The sequence below is a fragment of the Polypterus senegalus genome, chromosome 4 (genome assembly GCF_016835505.1).
Source record: "Polypterus senegalus isolate Bchr_013 chromosome 4, ASM1683550v1, whole genome shotgun sequence".
NCBI lineage: Eukaryota > Metazoa > Chordata > Cladistia > Polypteriformes > Polypteridae > Polypterus > Polypterus senegalus.
Genome location: NC_053157.1, coordinates 160,782,015 through 160,805,896, shown reverse-complemented (window position 1 = coordinate 160,805,896; position 23,882 = coordinate 160,782,015). Strand labels below are relative to the sequence as shown.

Sequence of the window (23,882 nt, the reverse complement as noted above, 5' to 3'; positions counted from 1 at the left end):
AGATTTGAATCAGTAGAAAAAATAAGAAAAATAATTTTACTTGGAAAAAAATAATGTCGGTAGTGGGGGGAGGCTTCCCTGCAGCCCTCCACACTCAAAAGACACAAAAATGTGTATTTTTTTTGTTTAAAAAAATAGTTACAAAGAGGGTTAGATACAAGATATGACACAATATACAAATGCACAAAGGGAAATCAACAAAAATTGCTGCACCTCTACATGAGACTAAACAGGTCTTTAACCCCATCTGTTTACCAGGGTGGCACACCTGTCTTTTTTTTCTTTCCATACCCCTTAACAAGAATTATGAGCTATGATAAAAATAATTAATATTTCTTAAATTTCTTATAAAAGTAAATCTCACCCTCTTGCTCTTTTTTAAATGTAGACAAAACAAAAAAGACCAGCTAATTAAATAATGAGGTGAGTTAAAGGTAAAATGACTCAATGATTAGGAAACTGATTGGAATAAAATCCTGTCAACACAAGGGCCCCAAGGACCTTTAACACCACTGGTCTATATATTAATGGTTTCCAGTTCCAGTCCTGCTGGCTCAATGTGTCTGCAGGTCATTGCTTGCAAAGGGGAATATCTGTTGCATGAACAATATAAAGATTTCAGCACTAGTGTTGGTGTGGTAAACAAATTTCAAATCAGAATTTAGTGTGTTCAATAAATGATTTGAATTGCTTGTTCATATAATGTGTGAAACACGAGTGCTATGAGGCACCGTCAGGGCTCTGACAAAGTAAGCAGTACCACTCCAAACCAAAAGGAGGTGTGTTGCAAACTAGTTTTCCCTTTCCCTTGATAGTGTTGATGATTGGCTTTACTTCCTTTGCATCCCATGAAGCTCAGCCCCTACAAGGAATGTTGCCTGAACAAAGGCCATTCATTTTTGGACCCTCAACTGAGGGAGAAGGACGTCCTGCTCAGAGCGCTACCTTGTCAATTACTGACAGTAGCTGACTGTGGCCACATTTAACTTGAATTCATCACCTTATATTCTTTTTGTTTTTTGCTATTAAGGAGTTTCGCCAAGGAGGTGCCCCAACTCTTTATCTTTGTTCTGTTTGTTACTTCTGTGGATGCAAGATCGTAGTTGAATACCATTGAAGATCAGGTGCAGTTATAGCAGTGCAGAATGTTACAATAAATTGCAGTCTGTTCAGTTTTGCAAAGGGAAAGTCGAACATCCTGGGTCTGCAAGGGACAAATAAAACCTCTGAATTGGACTAAATCGCTATTGTAAAGTAAGTGTTTGTTATGCACTAATTTTAAAATTGTGGACATTGCAACAAAAAGAAGGGCATAGAAAAAGAGTTGAGGACTTGTAAAGGTAACCCCATTTACAATACACAGCAAATTGAACAAAAGTCCAGAGGATCACTGACTTCTTAGATAGAGAAAAGAAAATCTCCATCTCACAAAAGTCCTTTGTTGAAGCCGATGATGAAACACCGGCTTCTGGTGGTGAGGTTCTTTAAGTAGTAGTGGATGTAACAGAAAAGACTGGACTTTTGGGAATCTGGCAGAAGTAACATCAGAGTGTGTCAGTGGCAGCTTCATCTGCTTTAGATTCAAGGAGGGAAGAAATGTTAACAACTGTGTTCAGAGTTTGTAAAATGCCCCCAAAGATTACATTGGCTTTTCAGTTATGATTAAAGTTCATTTTAAAATCTTCTATTTGCATAGCTCCATCCTACTTTACATTCATGTAGTTCAAAGTCTATAGGGTGGTCCAGATCTAATTATGCAACTTTTAATACAATGCCGGAAAACAATGCAAGACAAAAGAATTATTTGAAATATCTTGTAATAAACTAAAATGGACTTGCATTGAATTAATTTACTGATTTTCCATGCAATGTCCCACTTGTCCTCCATTCATTTGTGAATTTTCTATGTAGTAAACTTAAGTTATAGCATAATTAGATCTGGACCACCGTGTACACTAAAATCACTGGATGAAAGCTTTCTTAACATATGCAAGATACATACAAATACTGAAGGAGGTTGAGGCTTCCCAAACTCTGGAATGATCCATACACAAAAGTAACAGAAGGCCCACTGATCTCAGGATAAGCACTTTTCATTATCTTGTTAGAATTGCTGACAAGGCTGTTCATGTCACTTTTCCATTCCAAGCCTTTTCCATTCTCCCTTGTCCTGCTGATCCAGTTGTAACTTTAATGAGATCACATTATCCCTGTGTCAGTGGGTTTTTTCTGGGTGTGCCAGTTCTAACTAATATCTGATGATACATATCTTCATTGGCCAGTCTACATTGGCCGAGCATTACCATTATTGAAGGAATAGAATGCATGACCACATTTGGAATATAATTTGTTGCTCATGGGTTGTGACACGTGTTCCTATATTTTTCAGGTAAGGAAACGAGTTCGAGTAACAACCTAATGAAAATGTCACTAATGACTTTTGAAATTGGCTGGAATTATCATAATTTTCCTGTGCTATGATGCATTGCAGAGTTCTCACAGAGGGACTGTGGAATCAGTTGAGCAGGGAAGTGAAAATCTTGAAATAAAATGTTTGACCTGTTCCCATAAAAAAAACAACAAATTGGAGATACCTACATCTTTGATTATTTATATTTATAGTATAAGGTTAAGGAATTGTGACACAATGTAACACTCACAGGACACTTTAATTATGTTACTATACCAAGACGAGGTTCTAGACACACTAACAGAGTTGCGGACCCTGATGGTTATTTTTTATCCCAGTAGAATAACTTTATGTTGTATTCAATGGCAAAGGGTTGTGTACTGCTTGTGCAGTTCATCGCGATTGTTAGCCATGGTCTGTTAAAGCAATCACTTTCATTAGTGATTCTCCAAGGGGGATCCCACCTCAGATCGGTCATCATGAATTGGATCTCAAAGACAAAATGGAGGGCAGGATTGGGTTGCAAAAAAAAAGTTTAAGAAACACTGCATTAGAGGAAATCAGGGAATTTCTTCCTGTCGTTTATAGTCCCTTGCTGGTTATTGAAAAGCACAGGTTAACTGCAGGTAAGTCTTTTAAATTAAGTGTTAGTTGTGGCTGTGAAAAGTGGGAGCACACTGCACTGCCAGACAGATCTCTAGGTACATTGCCTCAAGGCTTCTACACAGCATTCATATCCATGGAAGTGATGCCTGCAGTCACCCCAGAAGTGGCAGTAGGAGCAGGGTCAGAGAAAACAATGTGAGGAGGGTGTCTAGAAGGCAAGAGCTTTCCATGAGCAAGGACACCATCAAAATGTAGGCTACAGAGTCACACAAGGACTGTTAGGGAAATTATGTCTAGTATGTGTGTTGTTTGCCCCAGAAGGGGACACCAGGAGGAATTTGAGAAAGAGAAAATCTGAATGGGGCTAAAGACCTTAACAGTGTTTAAGGGGTATATAGGTCTATAAAGATGGTGGTGGCAACATCTCTTGGAAGCTAGAGGGGACACAATTCCAAGCCCTGGGTGAAGGAAAAAAATAATAATACTGGGATCAAGCCTGGTGTCTTGGAACCAGTGGAAGGCCATTCCAAGGAAGTGACCCAGGAATGGAGTTTAAATCTACCTCATGAACAGAGACTTATTAAGTGTAGAGTTGTTAGCAAAGATGGGAAAAGGGATTGTTTTTTGATACTGGAATAAAAGGCAAGTGGACAAACAATCTCACTTAACAGATGAATTGAGGTACTTGGGTGTTGCAGAGTGTTAGCCATTATGGATAAAATGAGAAATCAGATGAAAGGAGCAAATATTCAGGCAGGCGTTGAGGGGAGATTTGTGGTTTTGCATCGTTTGTTTGTATTATGTGTTCTCGTTTTCATGATGTTTGTTTAAAGCACCGTTTTTAGTACAGTTGGTCTCCAGTGTACTGTATATTAAGGGATGTAGACAGCTTTCATAAAGAATCCCATTCTATCACAGTAAAAACCCTCCAGTAGATTGAACAGCTCATCAAAGATGAATAACCAAAGGTTTGACCAGAGGCAAGCAGTAGCACACTAAGTATCAACTTGTTGCAGATTAGTGCTACTTTATATTAAATGTATGGTTTTATATTTCACTAATCCTGCTATGGTATTATTTTGTTAAGTATGGCTCACGTCTATTCTTCAGTGCATCTTCCATGTGCTGCTGACTGCACGCACTTAGTTCTGGGTATCATTAAGCATACAGCACTCCTGTGATTGAAGAATGAATGAAACAGGAAAGGCAAGATTGCCTGTGCATTTAGCATGGTGCATTTCTGCCTTATTTTTAGCCGTTTAGATTTAAGCTTTTTCGTATTAGTGACTTTCTGATCTTTGCTTAAGTAGATAATTCGACCAGTTGTTTTACGATGCTCCGAAACAAGTAACAAAATTTGCTCACCAATGTATTTTCTTTATGGCTCTAGTCCATGAAAATCACTGCTCCAAATAATTACTGACATCAAGACCTCAGTAAATGATAAGCTCTTATACCCATTTAGTAAAAATATCACTTGGTTTTGTTCTTTATTTAAATGGAGATATCCTTTTAAAATAGGTTAAAGACTTTGTGGGACACACTTCACACAGAAGTGGAGAACTTCAAAATTTAAAATAAAAAAAATATAAGTAGTGAAGATAGGGAAGAATATAATTGAAGGATTGCACATAAGTGTTAATGGAAAGTTACTGGAACAAGTGTGTCAGTTTAAATATTGTGTGAACATAATTAAAAAAGATGGCTACTGTAAGAAAGAAGTTAAAGTTAGAATTGCAATGGCCAGCGATACATTCAACAACAGAAAAGTCCCCCTCAACAGTGGACTGAATAAAGAACCGAAAAGGCAAATAGTTAAAGCACCAGTGTGGAGTGAGTCACTTAATGGAGCAAAGGAAACTAAGGAATGCAGAATATTACATTTTTGGAAGTACGTGAGAATGGAGAGAATAAGATGGACAGAACGAGTAAGAGTAATGAGAGAATACTGAGAAAAATGGGAAAGGAAATGACATTAATTACAAAGTGTCAAATTAGATACCTAGGACATATACTTAGCTGTGTCAAGCTGCTAGGAGCCATAACTGAAAATAAGACTACAGTAAAGGGAAATAAGTCATGTAGAAGCCTGGGAACGTCCTTGAATGGTATTAAAGAGAATGGAACGCACCCGAGTATGAAAAGGAAGTTTCACTATGGGAAACATTGGAGTTGACATTCCAGAAAAGGACATGCCTACAGGCTGAAAACTAAAGCTAATGATAACCATTTTGAAATATATAAAATCTGAATACAAAAATAGGCATTACAATTTTGAAGTATTTTTTGCAGTCACACCAAAAGTTTGTTGCCACATTAAAAACTTATTTACTTTACATTTAATGCATTTCAGATTATTTATGCTTAAGACGGGGCAGATCAAAATTAATTTTCTTTATTTTTCTTAACAACCATATTAGATCTCTACTAGACATTTATTTAATTTCCCAACTCAAAAGTTAAGTTTTACTACATGACACTCAAACTGTATGCTGTTTGTGCAGAAACTGGATACTTTCATTTCAGTGATTTGTGATTAGCACATCATGGAAAGAATTAAACACATCTGACCAAATACAAATGTAACTGCCTTTGTCCCAAATTACCAAAGTTCTGCAGCTTTCAGTTTGCTTCATAGTGTAGTTCAGGCAATAGTGCGAATTTAACATTAACTCTCTAAGATTGGCTCTTAAAACAGATTTTGTATTCTTTACTCAAAAACTCATATTTTCCCCTGATCAAGCACAGATTCTTAATGCTTCATACAAATGCACATTTCTCACTTCAGTTTTTATAATTAATAATAATAAATTTTATTTATATGGTTGAGTTTTTCTAATTGTAAATGGTGGGTTTGTATGGTGGGTTTGTGTGGTGGGGACTAGATAACTTTGCAGACCACTGTTTGTTATTGCAACTCCCTGTCATGGTACATCTAGCTACAACTTTAAAACTTTTTAAAAAGCTGCTACAATATTTTTCTTAAAGGTATATTTTCATTACTATTTTATTTTTTGTTCACAAAACAATGAACAGTAATTGTTACCAACACACCTTTAATGTATGTTAAAGTATGTGTGTGTGTGTGTGTATATATATACACACACACACACACATATATATATATATATATATATATATACACACATACTGTATATATGGGTATATATATCACCTTTCAGTATACATATAAATATATGAAGTAAAGACATACAGCAAAATAAAGTAAATTATTGCTGTTGATGCAAAAATCTGATAACCTTGAAGGATACTACAATCTATGTTCATTTTTTAGCAGACTTCAGTTACAAAATGTAAACATAGACACAACCATGAAAGTGTTTCGAGCAGCTGAGAAAGAAAAGTAATCTTTAACAGATTTCATATTGAAAAGCAGGAATGACCCTTATCACTATTCCTTTGTATAAATAAACCCATTGTGGGAAATAATCTTTGCATATTGTTTTCCAGACTTGTAAACCGCTCGTGGTAACTCAGGATTTTTGAAGTCAACATGAAACAGGCCAAATCGAATGCTGTACCCATAGGACCATTCAAAATTATCCAGAAGGGACCAAGCAAAGTAACCCCGGATATCAGCTTTATCTTCATGAATGGCTGAAATGACAAAAGCAAAACCATTTAAAATATTTGTCTTAACCCTAATTCAATTTAACAAACATTTACTACACAAATTAATTTTACATTGCTTTTAGTTAACCGTGTCTACGAATAAGAAATCTAAAATATTCTGTTACAACTTCATATTTAGTTTTAATTTGGTGCACTTCCATGTTCAAGTACACATTCACAACCATATTAAATGCAAAATAAAAACACAGAAGTATGTGTAATTACAAATGAAAGTCCAATGATGAACATAAAAACACCACACAATCTGCTCTCTATATATAAAATCCTAAGCCTAAAAGTGCAATGATTTTGTGTCATGTTTTTTGACACGCTTTAAATTGTGCTTATTTTAAAACCTACATATATATGTTTAGTATCATTCTTTTCAGAATTTAGAAAACTTTAACGTGATGTTGTTAGATTTTCAGATTCTTATTCCATTTTTAAATGATAAAATAAAAAATATTAAGAACTTGCGTTCCGTGAGACGAAACTCTGTGCCAAGAGATTTAACCATGCCTAGGGCCAAAAATAAAAGACAAAGAGTAGGACAGCTGCTGTACAGACTTTTAAATATTCAAAGTGCCATGCGGCACAGCAGCAGCAGCAAGCCAACAGCTGATAGAGCAAAGAGGAAGTAAAAAAAAAAACAAAAAAAACAATTTGTTTCTCATTGTATCACCGTTTAAGAGGGGGTTTCGGAGGAGCAACTGCGTCTCCTTGAGGTGCGTTCAGCCCCTTCTTCACAACGCAAGTGGCAGAGACGTGAAGTTGCTGGAGCATAGCGCAGGCTGGGGGGGGTTGGTGAGCGAAGCGAGCAGGGGGCGAACCCCCTAGTATGCCTATAAATATGAAACAAGTATATATACAGGACATAAACTTCATTTCTGAGTGGGATTCCCCTCATGTAACAACAAGCAAGGGGAATATACACAATTGGAGAAAAAATTTAACCATGGGTTTTTAGAAAGAATTAGATGTAATTATCATATACTACCATATTTATCTCAAAATGTGCACATACTTTTTATTAACTGACATTTCATTTTTGCAATTGAAAAATATACAATGCTTAATCATAGCTTGGAGATGGTATAGCCAAGATATAAAAACCTAATCCAAAGAATAATCTATGATACATGAAACAATAAACCAACTGGGATTACTTGGGGCATTTTAATTTAAAATAGCTCTTTAAGGCTACTTTTATAACAAAACTTTTCAAATCAAGTTTGTGAAGAAGCCATTTTATAAGGTACCAGTAACGGTGTACTGCATGATAACGTGCAGTGAATACACTTGACTTGAGCATTCCTAGTTTTCATCCTCTCTCTCTGTACGTTTAGCATTTGTTTCCTCAGAGGTTGATGCGCTTGCTGCTTCCTGAGCATCTCTTCTTTTCTCCACCCTAGCGTCCTGCTGCTTCTCTTCTTTCGTTGGCATCTTTTCGCATTAAAACTGATTAAGTTAGTTTTTGTGTTGCAATTACTTTAGTGAAGGTGGTAGGGAATGAGAATGGCACCCATACGCATGCGCCGCGCGGCCGCTCTGCTGCGCTCAGCCAAGAGTTGATTCTAAAATAAAATAAAATAAAAATAAACAGAGTAATAAAAATCATCACCCCGAAAGCGGATAGTAGACGTCACGTAGTATATGTGTACCATATTTCAAGTCAATAGGTGAAACGGTTTGCGAGCTACAGGTGATTTAAAATCCTGGACAGACAAATGAACAGCCACGGTAGCACATTATATAAGAAGATCTGAAATTTACTGAGGTTTGTTTGTATTTGTAGATTTGGGAAACATTAGCTATTCCATACATTAGTTCAGAATTAGTGTGAAACTGATTTTGGTGTTTTCTTTAAAGTTATGCTATATATGTGATCAGATGTTTATTATTGCTTAGCGCTGTAACATGACACCACCCATAGTCTAGGTCATGATGGAACCTCCAAAAAAAATAAAAGACATTTGCCATCATTTTGTGTATTTCTAACTCTATTTATGAGCTATACCCTGCTGCTGGCTTTTCGAGTCACACTACTTTATACTCCTTGTCTAAAGTTCTCTTCTTTTGGTACCAATCCACTTGAATTTAACCCACAACTGTATTACGTATCAAGAAAGGTGCCTCATAACTTAAGAAGAAATGTTTTCCCATGGCCTTCACCTCTGCCATGTCTCCCACTCTCCACAGCTAGACATGCAACTGCAGGAGAGACATTACAATATCATTAGAGTGATATACCTCATGCATCTTTTTGAAAGAAACCTCATGAGCTGAGCCATTAAAGTGACATTAAATGGTCTGGCTGTTGAGGAATTTTGAACTCATAAATTTTGTACTGGAATAGACATGACATATAGAGAGGTTGATTGTGTTGCCATTGTAGAATAGTACTGGGTTCATATTGCCTTCTTGTTTGAAATCTGCCTTATTTTTTGTTTGCCAAATATGTAAAAAATGTAATTATTAGATTTATGCCAGATTCTTTTTTTTTTTTTTTTAAGTGAGTTTATTGTGCTTATTCAACTGTTTTGAATTTCCACATTCACCCTGGCTTGTCGGCTTTGTTAATCATGAGACACTGCAAGCTGCTCCTGGTTAGCCGGATCACACTCTCTCACTCACATATTTTAATTTGTGATATAATCTGATAGACAGGAGCTTGATTTTTTTTTTTTTGTATTTCAATTGAATTTTTCTTCTTTATTAAGCTTATCTCTGCAGGACATTTAAATAAAACGTGATTCTCACTAATTTGAGAGCAATGCCATAACCAAATAATAATCTGGAGGAACAATACTTGAGTTTCTGGCCACTCTGTTACTGAAAAGTAAAAATTTCAGTCATAAAATGTAAACTTTGACTGTGTGGAGTATGCATATTTTCCACATGTCTGCATTGGTTTCTACCCTGGGTACTCCATTTTCCTCTCTCTTCACAAACACGTAAGGATTAGGTTGACTGGTTACTTGAATGTGAATACGGGTTGGGGTTGTGTGTGTGAGGATGCTACTGTTTTCTCCTGTCTTAAGATGGGAGCTATGCGGATTGGTTCCAGCTCTCCATAACCGTGAAATCGATTAAGCAGGTTTAAGGAAACTAATAGATAAATAAACTGAACACAGTACACTTGAAATTAATTATAGCACAATTTCAGAAAAAATCTTAGTGGTCTAGTTTTAGAATATCACCATGGACTACCCATTGTGTAGTGTGGAGAAAAATCTATTGAGATCAAAATTTTAAATTAAAAAAAAAATGGATATAAAGAAAAAATCTGTAAGAAAACAAATTATTATAATTTTTCAAAACTACACACAGACAAAAATGATACTCTGTTTAATTGGTATTTGTCACTTAGTTTCAATTGTGTTTTTTATCAAAGGTGTTTTAGATATGGATGATAATTCATAACATTTCTTTGTTAAATGGTGCGACTCAAACCACTTACACCTATAAATAAATACCTGGGAGTGCAGCTGGATGATAAATTGGACTGGACTGCCAATACTGTTGCTCTGTGCAAGAGAGGACAGAGCTGACTATACTTCCTTAGAAGACTAGCATCCTTCAACATCTGCAAAAAGATGCTGCAGATGCTCTATCAGACGGTTGTGGCGAGTGCCCTCTTCTACGCAGTGGTGTGCTGGGGTGGCAGCATAAAGAAGGAGGACGTCTCACACCTGGACAAACTGGTGAGGAAGGCAGGCTCTATGGTAGGCATGGAGCTGGACAGTTTGACATCTGCGGCAGAGCGACGGGCGCTGAGCAGGGTCCTGTCAATCATGGAGAATCAACTGCATCCACTGAAGAGGATCATCTCCAGACAGAGGAGCAGCTTCAGAAACAGACTGCTGTCACTGTCCTGCTCCACTAACAGACTGAGGAGATCGTTCCTCCCCCACACTATGTGACTCTTCAGTTCCACCCGGGGTAAACGTTAACATTATACAAAGTTATTGTCGGTTTTACCTGCATTTTTATCACTCTTTAATTTAATACTGTTTTTTTATCAGTATGCTGCTGCTGGAGTATGTGAATTTCTGCTTGGGATTGATAAAGTATCTATCTATCTATTTAGAAAAACATGAATATGGAGAAAGTAGATGCTGGATAAGCAACCTTTACATTACAGCATCTCTTCACAAACTTGACTATCTACAGAAAATACCAGAGAGGTCTGAAAGTCAGCACCCAAAGTCACGACTCATGTGAGGCCTCAGCAACACTAAGTAGTATCTCTTCATGTCTGACATTTATTGTGGTGACAAAAATTCTTAGTTGAAAAATGAAACTCCTTTATTCTCTATAGTGTAGTGCACTATTCATTAGCTAGTTCAAAGAAGACTTTTTAATGTGTACCTTTCAGAATCTCAAGTAAAGTCTCCTTGTAGAAATCACACCGCTGATCATCTTCTAAAGATGGAGGATCCTTTTCAGCAAATCCATTTTCTGTGATGTAGATTTTTGGGTTGTTATATGTGATCTAAAAGAAATAAAATATCAATATGTAATATGTAACAAAGGCGCTATATAGGTGCCTGACCCGACACAGAAAGACACGGAGGCCCGTATAAAAACACTTTATTTCTTTCTTCACCCGTGGGTGCACATCTTCCCCGTGACCCACAGGCAATACACAGTCCCAAAGCACAAACACTAAAGCACAACACACTCTTCTTCCTCTACCACCACTCCTCCACAAGCGTAGTCCTCCTCCTCCCGACCCTGGCTCCTCGAGTGGTGGTGGCTGGCCCTTTTTATAACCCACCCAGAAGTGTTCCAGGTGCTTGACCACCTGGTCCTAATTGCACCTCCGGGTGGGGCTAAAGATACGTCCAGCCAGGCTGCTGAGTCCATGCAGCTCTCCCTAGCGGCCATCCGAGCCCCCAACCAGGCTGTGGAGGACTCCATCTCCCATGGAGCCCTGAGGGTGGTTGGGGAATCACCGTCAGCCATGGAGGCTGCCACCAAGTGTCCCGGGGGAGGTACTGGACTGCCCATGGTGGCTCCCCCGGAACATAAGCAGTAGAAGTGTCCCTGCCAGGCATGGGACCCGGCTGTCCTTTACAAATGATTATTGTTCCCAAATTCTACTAGTTATTCAAGCAAGGTAATCATTTGTTTTAGTAATGGATTTAGCTCAAATCCATGCATTCAGTTTTCTCTAAAGATTAATTAGGCCTGTCTGATGTTGTTTTCAAAACACATGAATTCATCTATTTCACTTCCAATATACTGGACATGCTTACACAGGATTAATTGATTAAAGAAAATAACCTCTTGTTAAGTGAATGTTGATAACTCTTACAGAAAAAAGTCACATTTTAATGAGTACACTTTACATCTCAAAACTTTTAAGGTAAAACCAAGATCACAATTAAGGTTAACTTTATTATCCATGAATGTGAAATTCAGTTGACCACATTCTTTTGAATTTAATAACAAAAATTAATAGACAAAAGAAAAAAAATGTATATAGCTACTGTTTATCAGTGAACTGCCTAATTACTGAAGGTATATGTGATCTCTTGTATTGTTTTTATTCTTCATTAAATATTGTATCAAACTGTTAAAGCAGACTATATGATGTAGAGGACAAGCAAGATCATTAAAGATTTGATGAAGTCACTTTTGAAACAACATCTGCATATACTTTTAGCCATTTTACAGACATTTGATCTCTTCTCTCTCTGCTTTAATTACTGTATGCATTGAAATTTAGTTTGTCACGAGCAGGCATGTTTCCAAAACCACAAATCAAGAGAAAGTGAAGAACACTTTGCAAAACAGATGCAAATATTTGTAAAATACACCAGTCAACATAAATTTTCAAATTTGTAAACTGTAAACATGACACCATCAAAAAATCTCTGGTTTTAATTTGTAGGATTAAACTTGTTTATTCAGTTTTAAATTTATTTGAGTAAGTAGACTTTAGACATTCTGAATTCAATGAACAACCTCTTTTTTCATACAGATTTCAATTTATTGATTGATCTTTACATTGATCATATCAATAATTGGAAGCTTGCTAACTTCCTATAACTAATTATAATAAAAAACAAAACAGCTACTTTTCAGTCTTTTTTTCTCCAGAATGTTGAATTCTTCCATTACCTTTCATCATCTATGAACATTTGTAGCCAAAAATAAAATATTACCTGAAACAATTTCAGTAGAGTCCAATGGTGCCTCTTTATCGTGGCAGCAAATGTACTTTGTCCTCCCTTTGCTAAGGTACATCTTGTCTGGATTACTGCAACTCTCAATTCAATGCTCTCTCTCTGTAGAAAGTGTTTTAACAGACTACAGAATATCTAAACTTATACAGTATACAATGCTAGCCTGGCTAGAATATACTCGCTTTCATTTTCATTCATCATCAGGAGACTTAAAGAACTCTTTGAAGATGTGAAACAGCACAGAATTCCCTTTTTTAAAATGATCCAGAACATGTGGCACACAATTAGCATGATTTGGGAGTATTATCCTGGGCTATGTAAGGTGGTGTGAAGGGGGATGTACTGTATATACCACTGTAAATTTTCTCTTGTTCATTTTGAGCCTTGTTTTCTTGTTCTTTTTTATTCAAATAAAAATTTGATCACAAAAATATATATTTCAAGGTCAGATACCTTTGCATGCCAGCCTTTTCACTGAACTAAAGACTTCCTGAGGTAACATACACCCATTAACTTTAGTCATTCTCACTATCTGCCAGTTCAGACCCAACTTTCAATTTCAGAGTAAAAATTGGCTTTTTATCTTTTTCTAAATGTGCATGTCTTTAATCAGTAGCACTTAACTTTAACACTTAACTTTATCCTCTTGATATACTATCCACCGGTACAACCCATTCTACTAAAATGTGCTCTACAAAGGACAGAAATGAGAGAGTAGGTAAGATTATAAAACAGTTCAAATGAAAACCAAAACAGTACATGTAAATAAAAAATGGTAGTGTTGATTGATGCAAGAAAGAATTGGTTAAGTAGACTTGGAGAAAAAGCGTTCATAAATCATGTTTGTTATGTACATATTATCAATGACATGCCTTTTTGACAGTGTCACTCAATACTGACTGAAGTGCTCTATTACTTCTTTTCTTCAAGTACATACCTAAACATAATTTATTAGTGCATGTCACATGCAAATGATGTTTAAAAGACCTACGGTTCTCATTATTCCGTTTAAAAAGGTAAGAATCTATACGTGTAATTAACTATTTAGTTGAATTACATTCATGATCCATTTGGATTTTTCTTAATAATAGAGAAGCAATATTTGACCTGAATGCAGTTTAAAATTGGTAAGGTATATTTTTCAATACCACTTAGTAGCAGTCTGCACTACATTTTATCCTTATCTATTGCTTCAAATTCTAAATTTAATATTGCACTGAAATCTTATTCACTCTGTAAACTGCAGGGCGATGGCACATACTGTCCCAGCCCTAATATATAACATAATAAAAAATGAATGATTAATAATCTGCTGGGGAAGATGCCTTGTTATTATTAATAAATGAAGCATAATTTAAGCTTCACTTAAAGGTGACATTTTCCAGGACAACCGAATGTATCCCATGACTGTGAAACTAAAAATTATATTTTTGACTTTTTTTTTGACATTTACAACTTTAAAGCAGATAAAATAGAAAGTAAATTCACTTCATCTATTTAAGTATTAAGTGGATCTGATTGGTTTGGCAGATAAGCTTCTAATTTTATATATAGATTTTATCAATCTCAGCTGTAGCTCATGAGTTGATGAATTTTTAAGATCTAAATGGATGATAAATTGATAAATGGACAGTGAGTAATGCCTACTTGCACCTTGCAAATAATCAAACTTCCTGTATTTTACAAAGTGGATATCATGATGTTAAAGCTTGGCTTGAACCAAAGCACTAACAATACGCACAATGGTCTTTTTTTTCTTTGAATTTATACACATATTTTCATTTCACAAATGTCACTAGATAGATACTGGGAGTCTATAATGAATGTTTAATTTAATTGTATTTTATTTGACTAGTGGTAGACAAGGAATATAGATGCCTGATGACTGCATCTTTGGAGTGCTACAGGCTGGATTATCAACAGCTTAACATTAGCAAAACTTTAGAAAAGGCATGGTTTAAGTTTAGATGGAAAATAGAAGTTCAGAGAGTAGTAGTGCTGAGGGGTGACCTTGGACATAAATTTGGATTGGGTGGCAAATTAAGAAGTCATATAAAAGAGGAGCTAGCATCAACCATATTTCCAGAGGATCCTCAGGTCCTTATGCATGTTCTGTTTTATAGAAAATTGTGTTGGGGCAGTGGCATGAGAAGAGACTTAGTAAGGAATCAGAAAAACTGGCAATGGTTTTATCACTAGTTTGGACCCTCTAGAGAGAATGGCAGACAGGAGGAAGTGGGCTAAGCTGCTTACTTCAATGAACAATGTCTCAGACCTTCTACCTGTTGTCACAAGAATGGACAAGAGACATAAAAATGTTTCGGGCAACCACCCGTGTATTATGCCCTGACTACAAAAGGGTTAATTTTTGTGGAGTAATGTCTGGTTCATTGTCCAAAACAGAACTCAACATGTGGCAATGATGGTGGCTTTAAAGGTCTGGAGTCGAAGGGACATCATCTGAGCAGGAAATGCCATCATCACAGGTACCGGAACCAGAGGTGACATCATCTGGGCAGGAAATGATGTCGTCATGGGTGCCAGAACCCCGTGGAATTTCCCGTGAATGGTCACAGAGGATTGAGAGAAAAATTCAGTGCACCTCCTTAACCTCTGGTCAATAACAGGAATTGTCCCTATTCAAGCCCTTTAGCTGCCACCTGTGCAAACGTGTGTGACACTGTATATGACATCTGGTCATTCTGACACTATCACTTACGGTACCTTATTCTGTAACTGACTTAGTTTTGTTGCTACCTCACTGAAAGGAAAGAATATGGTTTCCAAGAGGAGAAACATAAAACAAACATCAAACTTTCTTTTGGTGTCAGTACATGGACAAATCTTATTTCTGATCTGTTATCCTTGTGGAAATTCTTACACTACCATGACATGCTTTTTTTTTTTTTTAAATAATAAACATGAATGGGAGCAAGGCTCAGGGCAACTCCCATGGCACAATGCCATTATGGAGTGAGATATAAGATATAATCTATTCACTAACCAGAACTGAATAAATTGATGTTTGGGAGGTTTAAATAAAAATCTTATGCTTTAAAAATGGTGTCAAAGCAAAAAGAAGGATAAGTGGAAGAAACATATAAAAAGGTGCAACAATGAAGTAATGATACTGATGGATAATAAAAAATACAGTATCTTGTTATCTGTTAATATGGCTAGTTAAATCAGCTGTACATGTAAGTCACTTTATTATAAATGGGGAATCATATGTGAATGATTAATGGAGTGATAAGCTTGACCGGCAAAGTGTCATATACAAAACAGATTCCAAAAAAGTTGGGACACTAAACAAATTGTGAATAAAAACTGAATGCAATGATGTGGAGATGGCAAATGTCAATATTTTATTTGTAATAGAACGTAGATGACAGATCAAACGTTTAATCCGAGTAAATGTATCATTTTAAAGGAAAAATATGTTGATTCAAAATTTCACGGTGTCAACAAATCCCAAAAAAGTTGGGACAAGTAGCAATAAGAGGCTGGAAAAAGTAAATTTGAGCATAACGAAGAGCTGGGAGACCAATAAACACTAATTAGGTCAATTGGCAACATGATTGGGTATAAAAAGAGCTTCTCAGAGTGGCAGTGTCTCTCAGAAGCCAAGATGGGTAGAGGATCACCAATTCCCACAATGTTGCGCAGAAAGATAGTGGAGCAATATCAGAAAGGTGTTACCCAGCGAAAAATTGCAAAGACTTTGCATCTATCATCATAACATCATCCAAAGATTCAGAGAATCTGGAACAATCTCTGTGCGTAAGGGTCAAGGCCGTAAAACCATACTGGATGCCCGTGATCTCCGGGCCCTTAAACGATACTGCACCACAAACAGGAATGCTACTGTAAAGGAAATCACAGAATGGGTTCAGGAATACTTCCAGAAACCATTGTCAGTGAACACAATCCACCGTGCCATCCGCCGTTGCCAGCTGAAACTCTACAGTGCAAAGAAGAAGCCATTTCTAAGCAAGATCCACAAGCTCAGGCGTTGTCACTGGGCCAGGGATCATTTAAAATGGAGTGTGGCAAAATGGAAGACTGTTCTGTGGTTAGACGAGTCACAATTCTTTTTGGAAATCCTGGGACGCCATGTCATCCAGACCAAAGAGGACAAGGACAACGCAAGTTGTTATCAACGCTCAGTTCAGAAGCCTGCATCTCTGATGGTATGGAGTTGCATGAGTGCGTGTGGCATGGGCAGCTTGCATGTCTGGAAAGGCACCATCAATGCAGAAAAATATATTCAGGTTCTAGAACAACATATGCTCCCATCCAGACGTCATCTCTTTCAGGGAAGACCCTGCATTTTTCAACAAGATAATGCCAGACCACATTCTGCATCAATCACAACATCATGGCTGCGTAGGAGAAGGATCCGGGTACTGAAATGGCCAGTCTGCAGTTCAGATCTTTCACCTATAAAGAACATTTGGCACATCATAAAGAGGAAGGTGCGACAAAGAAGGCCCAAGACGATTGAACAGTTAGAGGCCTGTATTAGACAAGAATGGGAGAGCATTCCTATTTCTAAACTTGAGAAACTGGTCTCCTCGGTCCCCAGATGTCTGTTGAGTGTTGTAAGAAGGGGAGATGCCACACAGTGGTGAAAATGGCCTCGTCCCAACTTTTTTGGGATTTGAAATTCTGAATCAACATATTTTTCCCTTAAAATGATACATTTTCTCAATTTAAACTTTTGTTCCGTGATTTATGTTCTATTCTGAATAAAATATTAGAAGTTGGCACCTCCACATCATTGCATTCAGTTTTTATTCACGATTTGTATAGTGTCCCAACGTTTTTGGAATCCGGTTTGTATAACCCAACTTGTCAGAACAAAATGCTCCCATACTTTTTGACATTTTCTAAAACAGGGTTCTCCAACTCCATTTCTGGAATATTACTGTGGCTACAGGTTTTTATTCTAACCCTTTTCTTAATTGGTGACCAGATTTTGCTAATAATTCATTATAACTGAGTTGTTTTATAAGATTCAGTCCATTGAATTTTTTCCTTAAAACGGCACCCAAACAGAAATGAGATGTGAAGTCAGGAGATGATCAGCTAAGTCAGAGTCTCAAACTCCAACCAGTTCCTTAATTAGAAGCCAGTTCTTTTGTTTTTAAACCCATTATTTCATTCCATGTCCTGTTGCTTCTCTCATCCTGCCACAGCAGACATTTCCAAAATGGTTGATTTTCTTTTTTCTATGCTTGTGGACCTGAGCAGATCAACATTATTGAGACCTTCACCTATCTTTATTTTTAGATATTATACAGTGGGCACAGATTAGCTGATCATGTGTTGGCTTGCTTTGTATTTCATTATTGTTTGGCTGCTAATTAAGGAAAAATGAAATAATTAAGCAGCCTGAGTCTTAGATAAGTTAATTAGCAACAAAAAGTGGTCACTAATTATAAATAAAAAAGGGTTAGAATGAAAACCTGCAGCTACAGTAGTGCTCCAGGACCATTGTTGGTGACCCCTGCTTTAGAAAGATAGTTAATCAACAAATGTACAAACCTGAATTCAAAAGAAAGAAATTGGGATTTGATGGGAAGGGATGGGATAAAGAGCTCATTATGGTGAGTTAGTATATTGTTAACAGTAAAATCATGAACAAATAGTAAAACAGAGTGATGCATGGATCTCATTTTCAAGAAAAGAATCCACTCTGTCTCTGTAATAATAAATTGAAACCAGGACAACAAAAAAATGTTAATTCCATATTACACCCACACTTTCCATTTATTGGGGAATATGTACTTGTAACTGAATGTCAGAACAGCATTTTTAATTTTGTTTTACTATAAAAAAATTGAAAATAATAGTATAGCTGAAGCAAGATGTTTAAAGCTAAATGGAAACAGACTTTGAAAAGTTTGCTAGATTAAGTTAAAGTAACTAAAATTCAGCCTTCCTCTCCATGAGTTAGAAAAATTTAGCATTTCTCTATATGACAGTGTAAATTATGTCAGTTTCCCAGCTACTGTGAATATTATGCTTCACAAAATTACCCAGTTGAAACTTATTAACAATTTTTTAATAATCCTCATTGTAAACCCGAGTTGCTGGAGTGAGGGAAAGAAAAATGCTGATAACTTTCCATTTATTTACAACTAACATTTGCTACAGTAAGACTGAGTACACAGTAGGCGTGTGACTTTCTCATTCCTTTGTACCATTTAAGGCACAGTTAGACAGCGTGTGTAGCTTTTCATTTCTCCTGTAATATCAAAGAGAAGAGATGATATACACTATTGTATAAAACATGAATACATTGCTATATTTTTAGTTTCCAAAGTTTACAAAATCGAAGTTTAAAATCACAGATCTGTATACCTACAGTAAGTGTAGATGCTAAACATTCATGTAAGAAGAGAGGAAAATGATCAACAGCAGTGCCACCTCCCTCAGTTGTTGAGGTCTTTTCACTTGACTCACTACTCTCCCTTTTCGAAGGATGTGGTTAAGAAGAGAATGGCAAGATGACAATGTCCATGAACAGGTTCTAAGGAATGAAGGCATCATATGCTATGCTCAGAAGTCCACTGCAATGGAAGAAAATTGCTTAAATTAGTAAGCTTATGAGACTAGATAAACTACTTTGGCCAAAATAAATTCTACTTATGCATCCTTGCCATCTGCTGAAGTTAACATAAATTCTTAGAAGACAGTCAGCATTGAAATTTAAAGCTGTTATACCACCATGCTACCTCCATAGTCCATATACTGTACAACTTTTTTTTTTTTTTTAAGACAACATTATAGAAGATGAAAGTTTTTCTTCAATGTTGTACAGTAGGTAAAAAAAATGAAGGCAGAAGATTTAGAAATGGTAGTCATCACACAGGTTGTGGAATGTTGAAAGCTCATTCCAACAAAAAATGGTCCACCATAGAATGGAAAGAGAGATAAACACAAGGGTGTCTACCTGCTATCGATCGGTGGATCGTTAAGATGGAAGGTTATTTGTGCTAGGTTTTATATGAAGTTAATGCTTTTTCAGCTAGCCACAATATTAAAAGAACTGGGCATTCTTGCTGATTTGTATATAGCAACCTTGACTTTCTACAAGGGTGGCCAAGTCAGAGGTACTGAGTGATTAAATCAAAATCTGGTGGATTTAATAATGGAAGCCCAGTGTTACAACTGAATATCAGGAAAAGAAGCAACAACAATGTCTCATACTCAGATAACAATAGTGAGTTTCGGCCAGAGTATCTTTCTATTCCAAATAAATAAAGAGATGAGTGACATTATATCATACCTGGATGAGGTAATTTATTGCTAAAATTACAGTGAGGAACAACATTCATCTAGAATGAATGTTACTAAGAAAGATTTATCTGCCATGTTGAAGACATAGTGATAATTTACATAAGTTCTAATATTTAAAGACTAGTGTTAAATCGGTGAAATTCACCAAAGCTTTTTTTCACAGCAAATATGCTGCATTCACTGGCGACCATGTTTCGCCAAATATTTTCCTGGAAATTAACATTGTGTCTGGGTTAGACATTTTTTCCAAATAAATATTAATTTATTTAATACTCTGCAAGGCCAGCGTGACATCACAGAGCTGCATCACAGAGCAGCCAGGTACAGAACTTTTTATGCATGTGTACTTTAAGAGTACTTTATCTCACTATTTACGTCAATGCCTAATCTGCTTCGTACAAGCGTGATTATCACTTTAGCGGGATTTGCATCCTGCGTTCCACAAAAAGGAAAAAACCTGCAGTAATTTCACCTATGTGGTACATTAGCTGACCATGAAACTATTATAATACCTCACAGTTCTGCATAGATTAATTGTACATTGTATCTTCACTGCTGAATTAAGCATGTTATGCTCCTTACTATGTAGACCAGATAACACCCAATTTATAACCCTTTTTCCCTGGCATCACAGACTCTCTGGGTGTGCCGGCATTCACTATCTACCTCTACTCTGAAGCTCAAGCAGGGAAGTATCAGTATGGAGAAGCACAAACCCAATCTTCAAGTCCTGGCGGCAATGTGCCAGGTCCATATAAGGGGAGTAAAGCAAACCTAAAAGGACCCCCCCTCCCTTAAAGAATTAGAAAACATATGAGATCCTGTGAAATAATAAGAATGAAACATTTACTTCTATTTATAATATGTTTCTGTCTTTTTGATGGAAGAAAAAAATGCAAAGCATCTGCACAGGATGATCACATCCAATCTGTCCGTGTGGACACTTCACACTTTTTTCTTCCATCAAAAAGATCAAAACATCTTGTAAATAGTAGTACATCTTTCATTTCTTCATAAGGTCTAAGTTTGTTTTTGAGTCTGTGCCATATTGCTTTCATTTAGTGGATTCATCCACTGCCCCCTCCATACACACACCATTATAATCTACGGTTATATACACGGTTTCTCAAACTCCAAGGTCGGTTTGTTCTGCTCACTTTATGGCACAGCCAATGAGTGCCCTGAAGACTGGAACTCTTTGAGCGCAATGATAATTGCAATATGGCTACAAACTAGCATTTTGTTTGTGGTTAGCATTCCCTCTGTGTGTTTTCTTGTTTGAGACAGGTGGCGCAGTAGTTTGATAGGTACTGTTGCTTCATAGCTCAGGTAACATTTTTGGCCACAATAATCTGTATTAGTCCAGCACATTTGACATAATCTTCTCTAGCCCTAAGGGACACTTAAATGATCACTGCACCAATACACTCAAAACTAGTTTGGTTCCTCTTTCCCCCATGGCTTCAATGCATTTGCAGAGATCAGGGAAGCTCTGCTTTCTGCTTATTACACTTTATTTTTATATTCATTTTAAAGCAATAATAAGATTAAATAAATAATAAAGAAAAATCTTAAAATATTACAGGTCAATAAAATAAGTTTACCTTAATGTAGTTCAGCAACTTTCTCAGTCCCCAGGGAACAACAGCCAACCAGGAAACCCCAGATATTGGCCAAGATGGGTCCATGATTCCCTCTGCCTCTTTGTCTGCATGGAAGCTCTGAACATCCAATGGTTTTTCTGAATGCTGCACTTTACGAGATGTATAATAATTTAATGCAAAAAAGTCTGCAGTGCCTTTAATCATTTTTTTTTCCTCTGCTTTAAATTCTGGCAGCCGTGACACCGCCATTCCTTGCTTTTCAGTTCTGTCCTTAATTTGTGATTTCATAACAGATGGATAGTCTCCATCCTTAAATACTGGATTTGCAAACCAGCCAAGTGAGAATGACATATAACGTTCACAGCTGCTAACATCTTGTGGACTACTTGGATCATACGGTTCTGCCCAATCACTATTCAAAGCCAGCGAGACAAATCCCTTCTGTAGTTTCCTAAATAAGTTGTTGTAGGTATGCCAGGCTTTTGCATGTGCCTTTAACATGTTATGACCCACCTGATAAAGTAAAGTTCCAGGCTGTTTCAATCCTGGAGCATGGATACCAACTTCATAACCCAGATCTGCGTATACATAAGGTTCATTTATTGTAATCCAGAACTTCACTCTGTCCCCAAAAGTTTTAAAACATAATGCAGAATACTCATCAAAAATATTCACTATTTCTTCTGACGCCCAACCTCCCAGATCCTCAAGGGCCTGTGGAAGGTCAAAATGATTCAATGTCACCACTGGCGTCACTTGATTTGACAGTAAGTCATTGATAAGTTTGTTATAGTAGTCAATACCTATAAATAAAATAAAAACAAATAAAATAAAAATAAAATAAAAATGCCTCACAATGAGAAACTTGAACAAGTCAAACATTCATTATTTTAAACTACTAGCTAATAGGTTGTGTAACTTTTAATATTTTTATTTGTAAATACTGAACTATAAAAAAATAGTTTGACAACAACAGAAACTTCCTACATTTTCCACTAAAACTTCAAGTTAAGAATTTGATAAGTATACAGTACTTTTATGTTTGTTTATTTTAGTTAATTTTATTCCTTTAGATTTGAATGACATGAAAATTTACTTATATATTGATGATTCTATATTTTAATGTAAATTATACAAAAGCAACTACTTTAAACATTTCCTGATTTTTTTTCTGCAATCATGCAAGATGTTGTTTAGTTTCAACAGTGCTTAAAAACGGATAAAATCAATTATTTTTAATATAATCTACCCTTCCTATTGATGTTGCATGTTGTCCCATTTGGTAGCAGACGTGCCCATGACAGGGAGAAGCGATAATAGGTAAGCCCAAGCTCTTTAATACACTTTAGATCTTTTTCCCAGAAATAATAGCTGTTACAAGCTAAATCTCCATTTTCATCATTAACTATTTTGCCCTCCTGGTGACTGAAAATATCCCAGACAGATGGGCCTTTTCCATCAGCATTCCACCCTCCTGCAAAAAAAAAAAAAAAAAGTCACAATTGTTACATGATTTTTACACTGGTTACTGACTATGAATGTTACTTGGTAAACATTGGGAAATATTACCTGGAAAACATAAAGCTGCTAGAAGATGTAAAGATTCAAGATTTAAATGATTAAAAGATGCAATTTTTTCTATTCTAAGCTTGTATAAAACCATAACACCTTTTATATCATTAGAGCAGTTATGGTACGATATAACCTTTTTTAAGAAACATTCATGTCAGAAATAGAAGTCTACATGAAATTGACTGCACACAACCCAATCCATGCATTCTCTAAACTGCATAATCTAACTGCAGAGTTGCAGGGTCAGTAACACTCCAGGAATCAATGTTGATGCCACAAGGCACACTTCCACAAAACCACACACTGTCAGAACCACTTTATTAATTTATTTTTGTTTTAGTTATGCTGTCAATTGTTACCTTACATTGTTTTTATTACATTAGTAATGTCATCATTTCTTATTAGCGTAGGCATTTTCAAAGTATGGATCCAGAACATTTAGTGAGTTGCATGATGTGCACGCTGTACAATGTGTCACACAAAAGTTATAAAACATTGCTGTGAGCAGGCACAGCATCAGAAATTTGATAAACTGAAGAAAATACTTAGTTAAAATAA

The 23,882-nt window shown here is 36.3% G+C and overlaps 1 protein-coding gene across 1 annotated transcript in view; it reads right to left on the bottom strand.

Moving 5' to 3' along the window:
- Positions 1 to 6,192: 6,192 nt before the first annotated feature.
- Positions 6,193 to 23,882, bottom strand: part of gba3 (glucosidase, beta, acid 3) — a 31,171-nt gene continuing 13,481 nt past the window's right edge. The window contains exons 2-5 of the mRNA XM_039751581.1: positions 23,002 to 23,226; positions 21,753 to 22,555; positions 11,021 to 11,144; positions 6,193 to 6,634 (exon numbers count right to left, since the gene is read on the bottom strand). Of these exons, the coding sequence (XP_039607515.1) occupies positions 6,429 to 6,634; positions 11,021 to 11,144; positions 21,753 to 22,555; positions 23,002 to 23,226 (1,358 nt within the window). The 3' untranslated portion in view covers positions 6,193 to 6,428. The remainder of the gene's footprint in view (positions 6,635 to 11,020; positions 11,145 to 21,752; positions 22,556 to 23,001; positions 23,227 to 23,882) is intronic.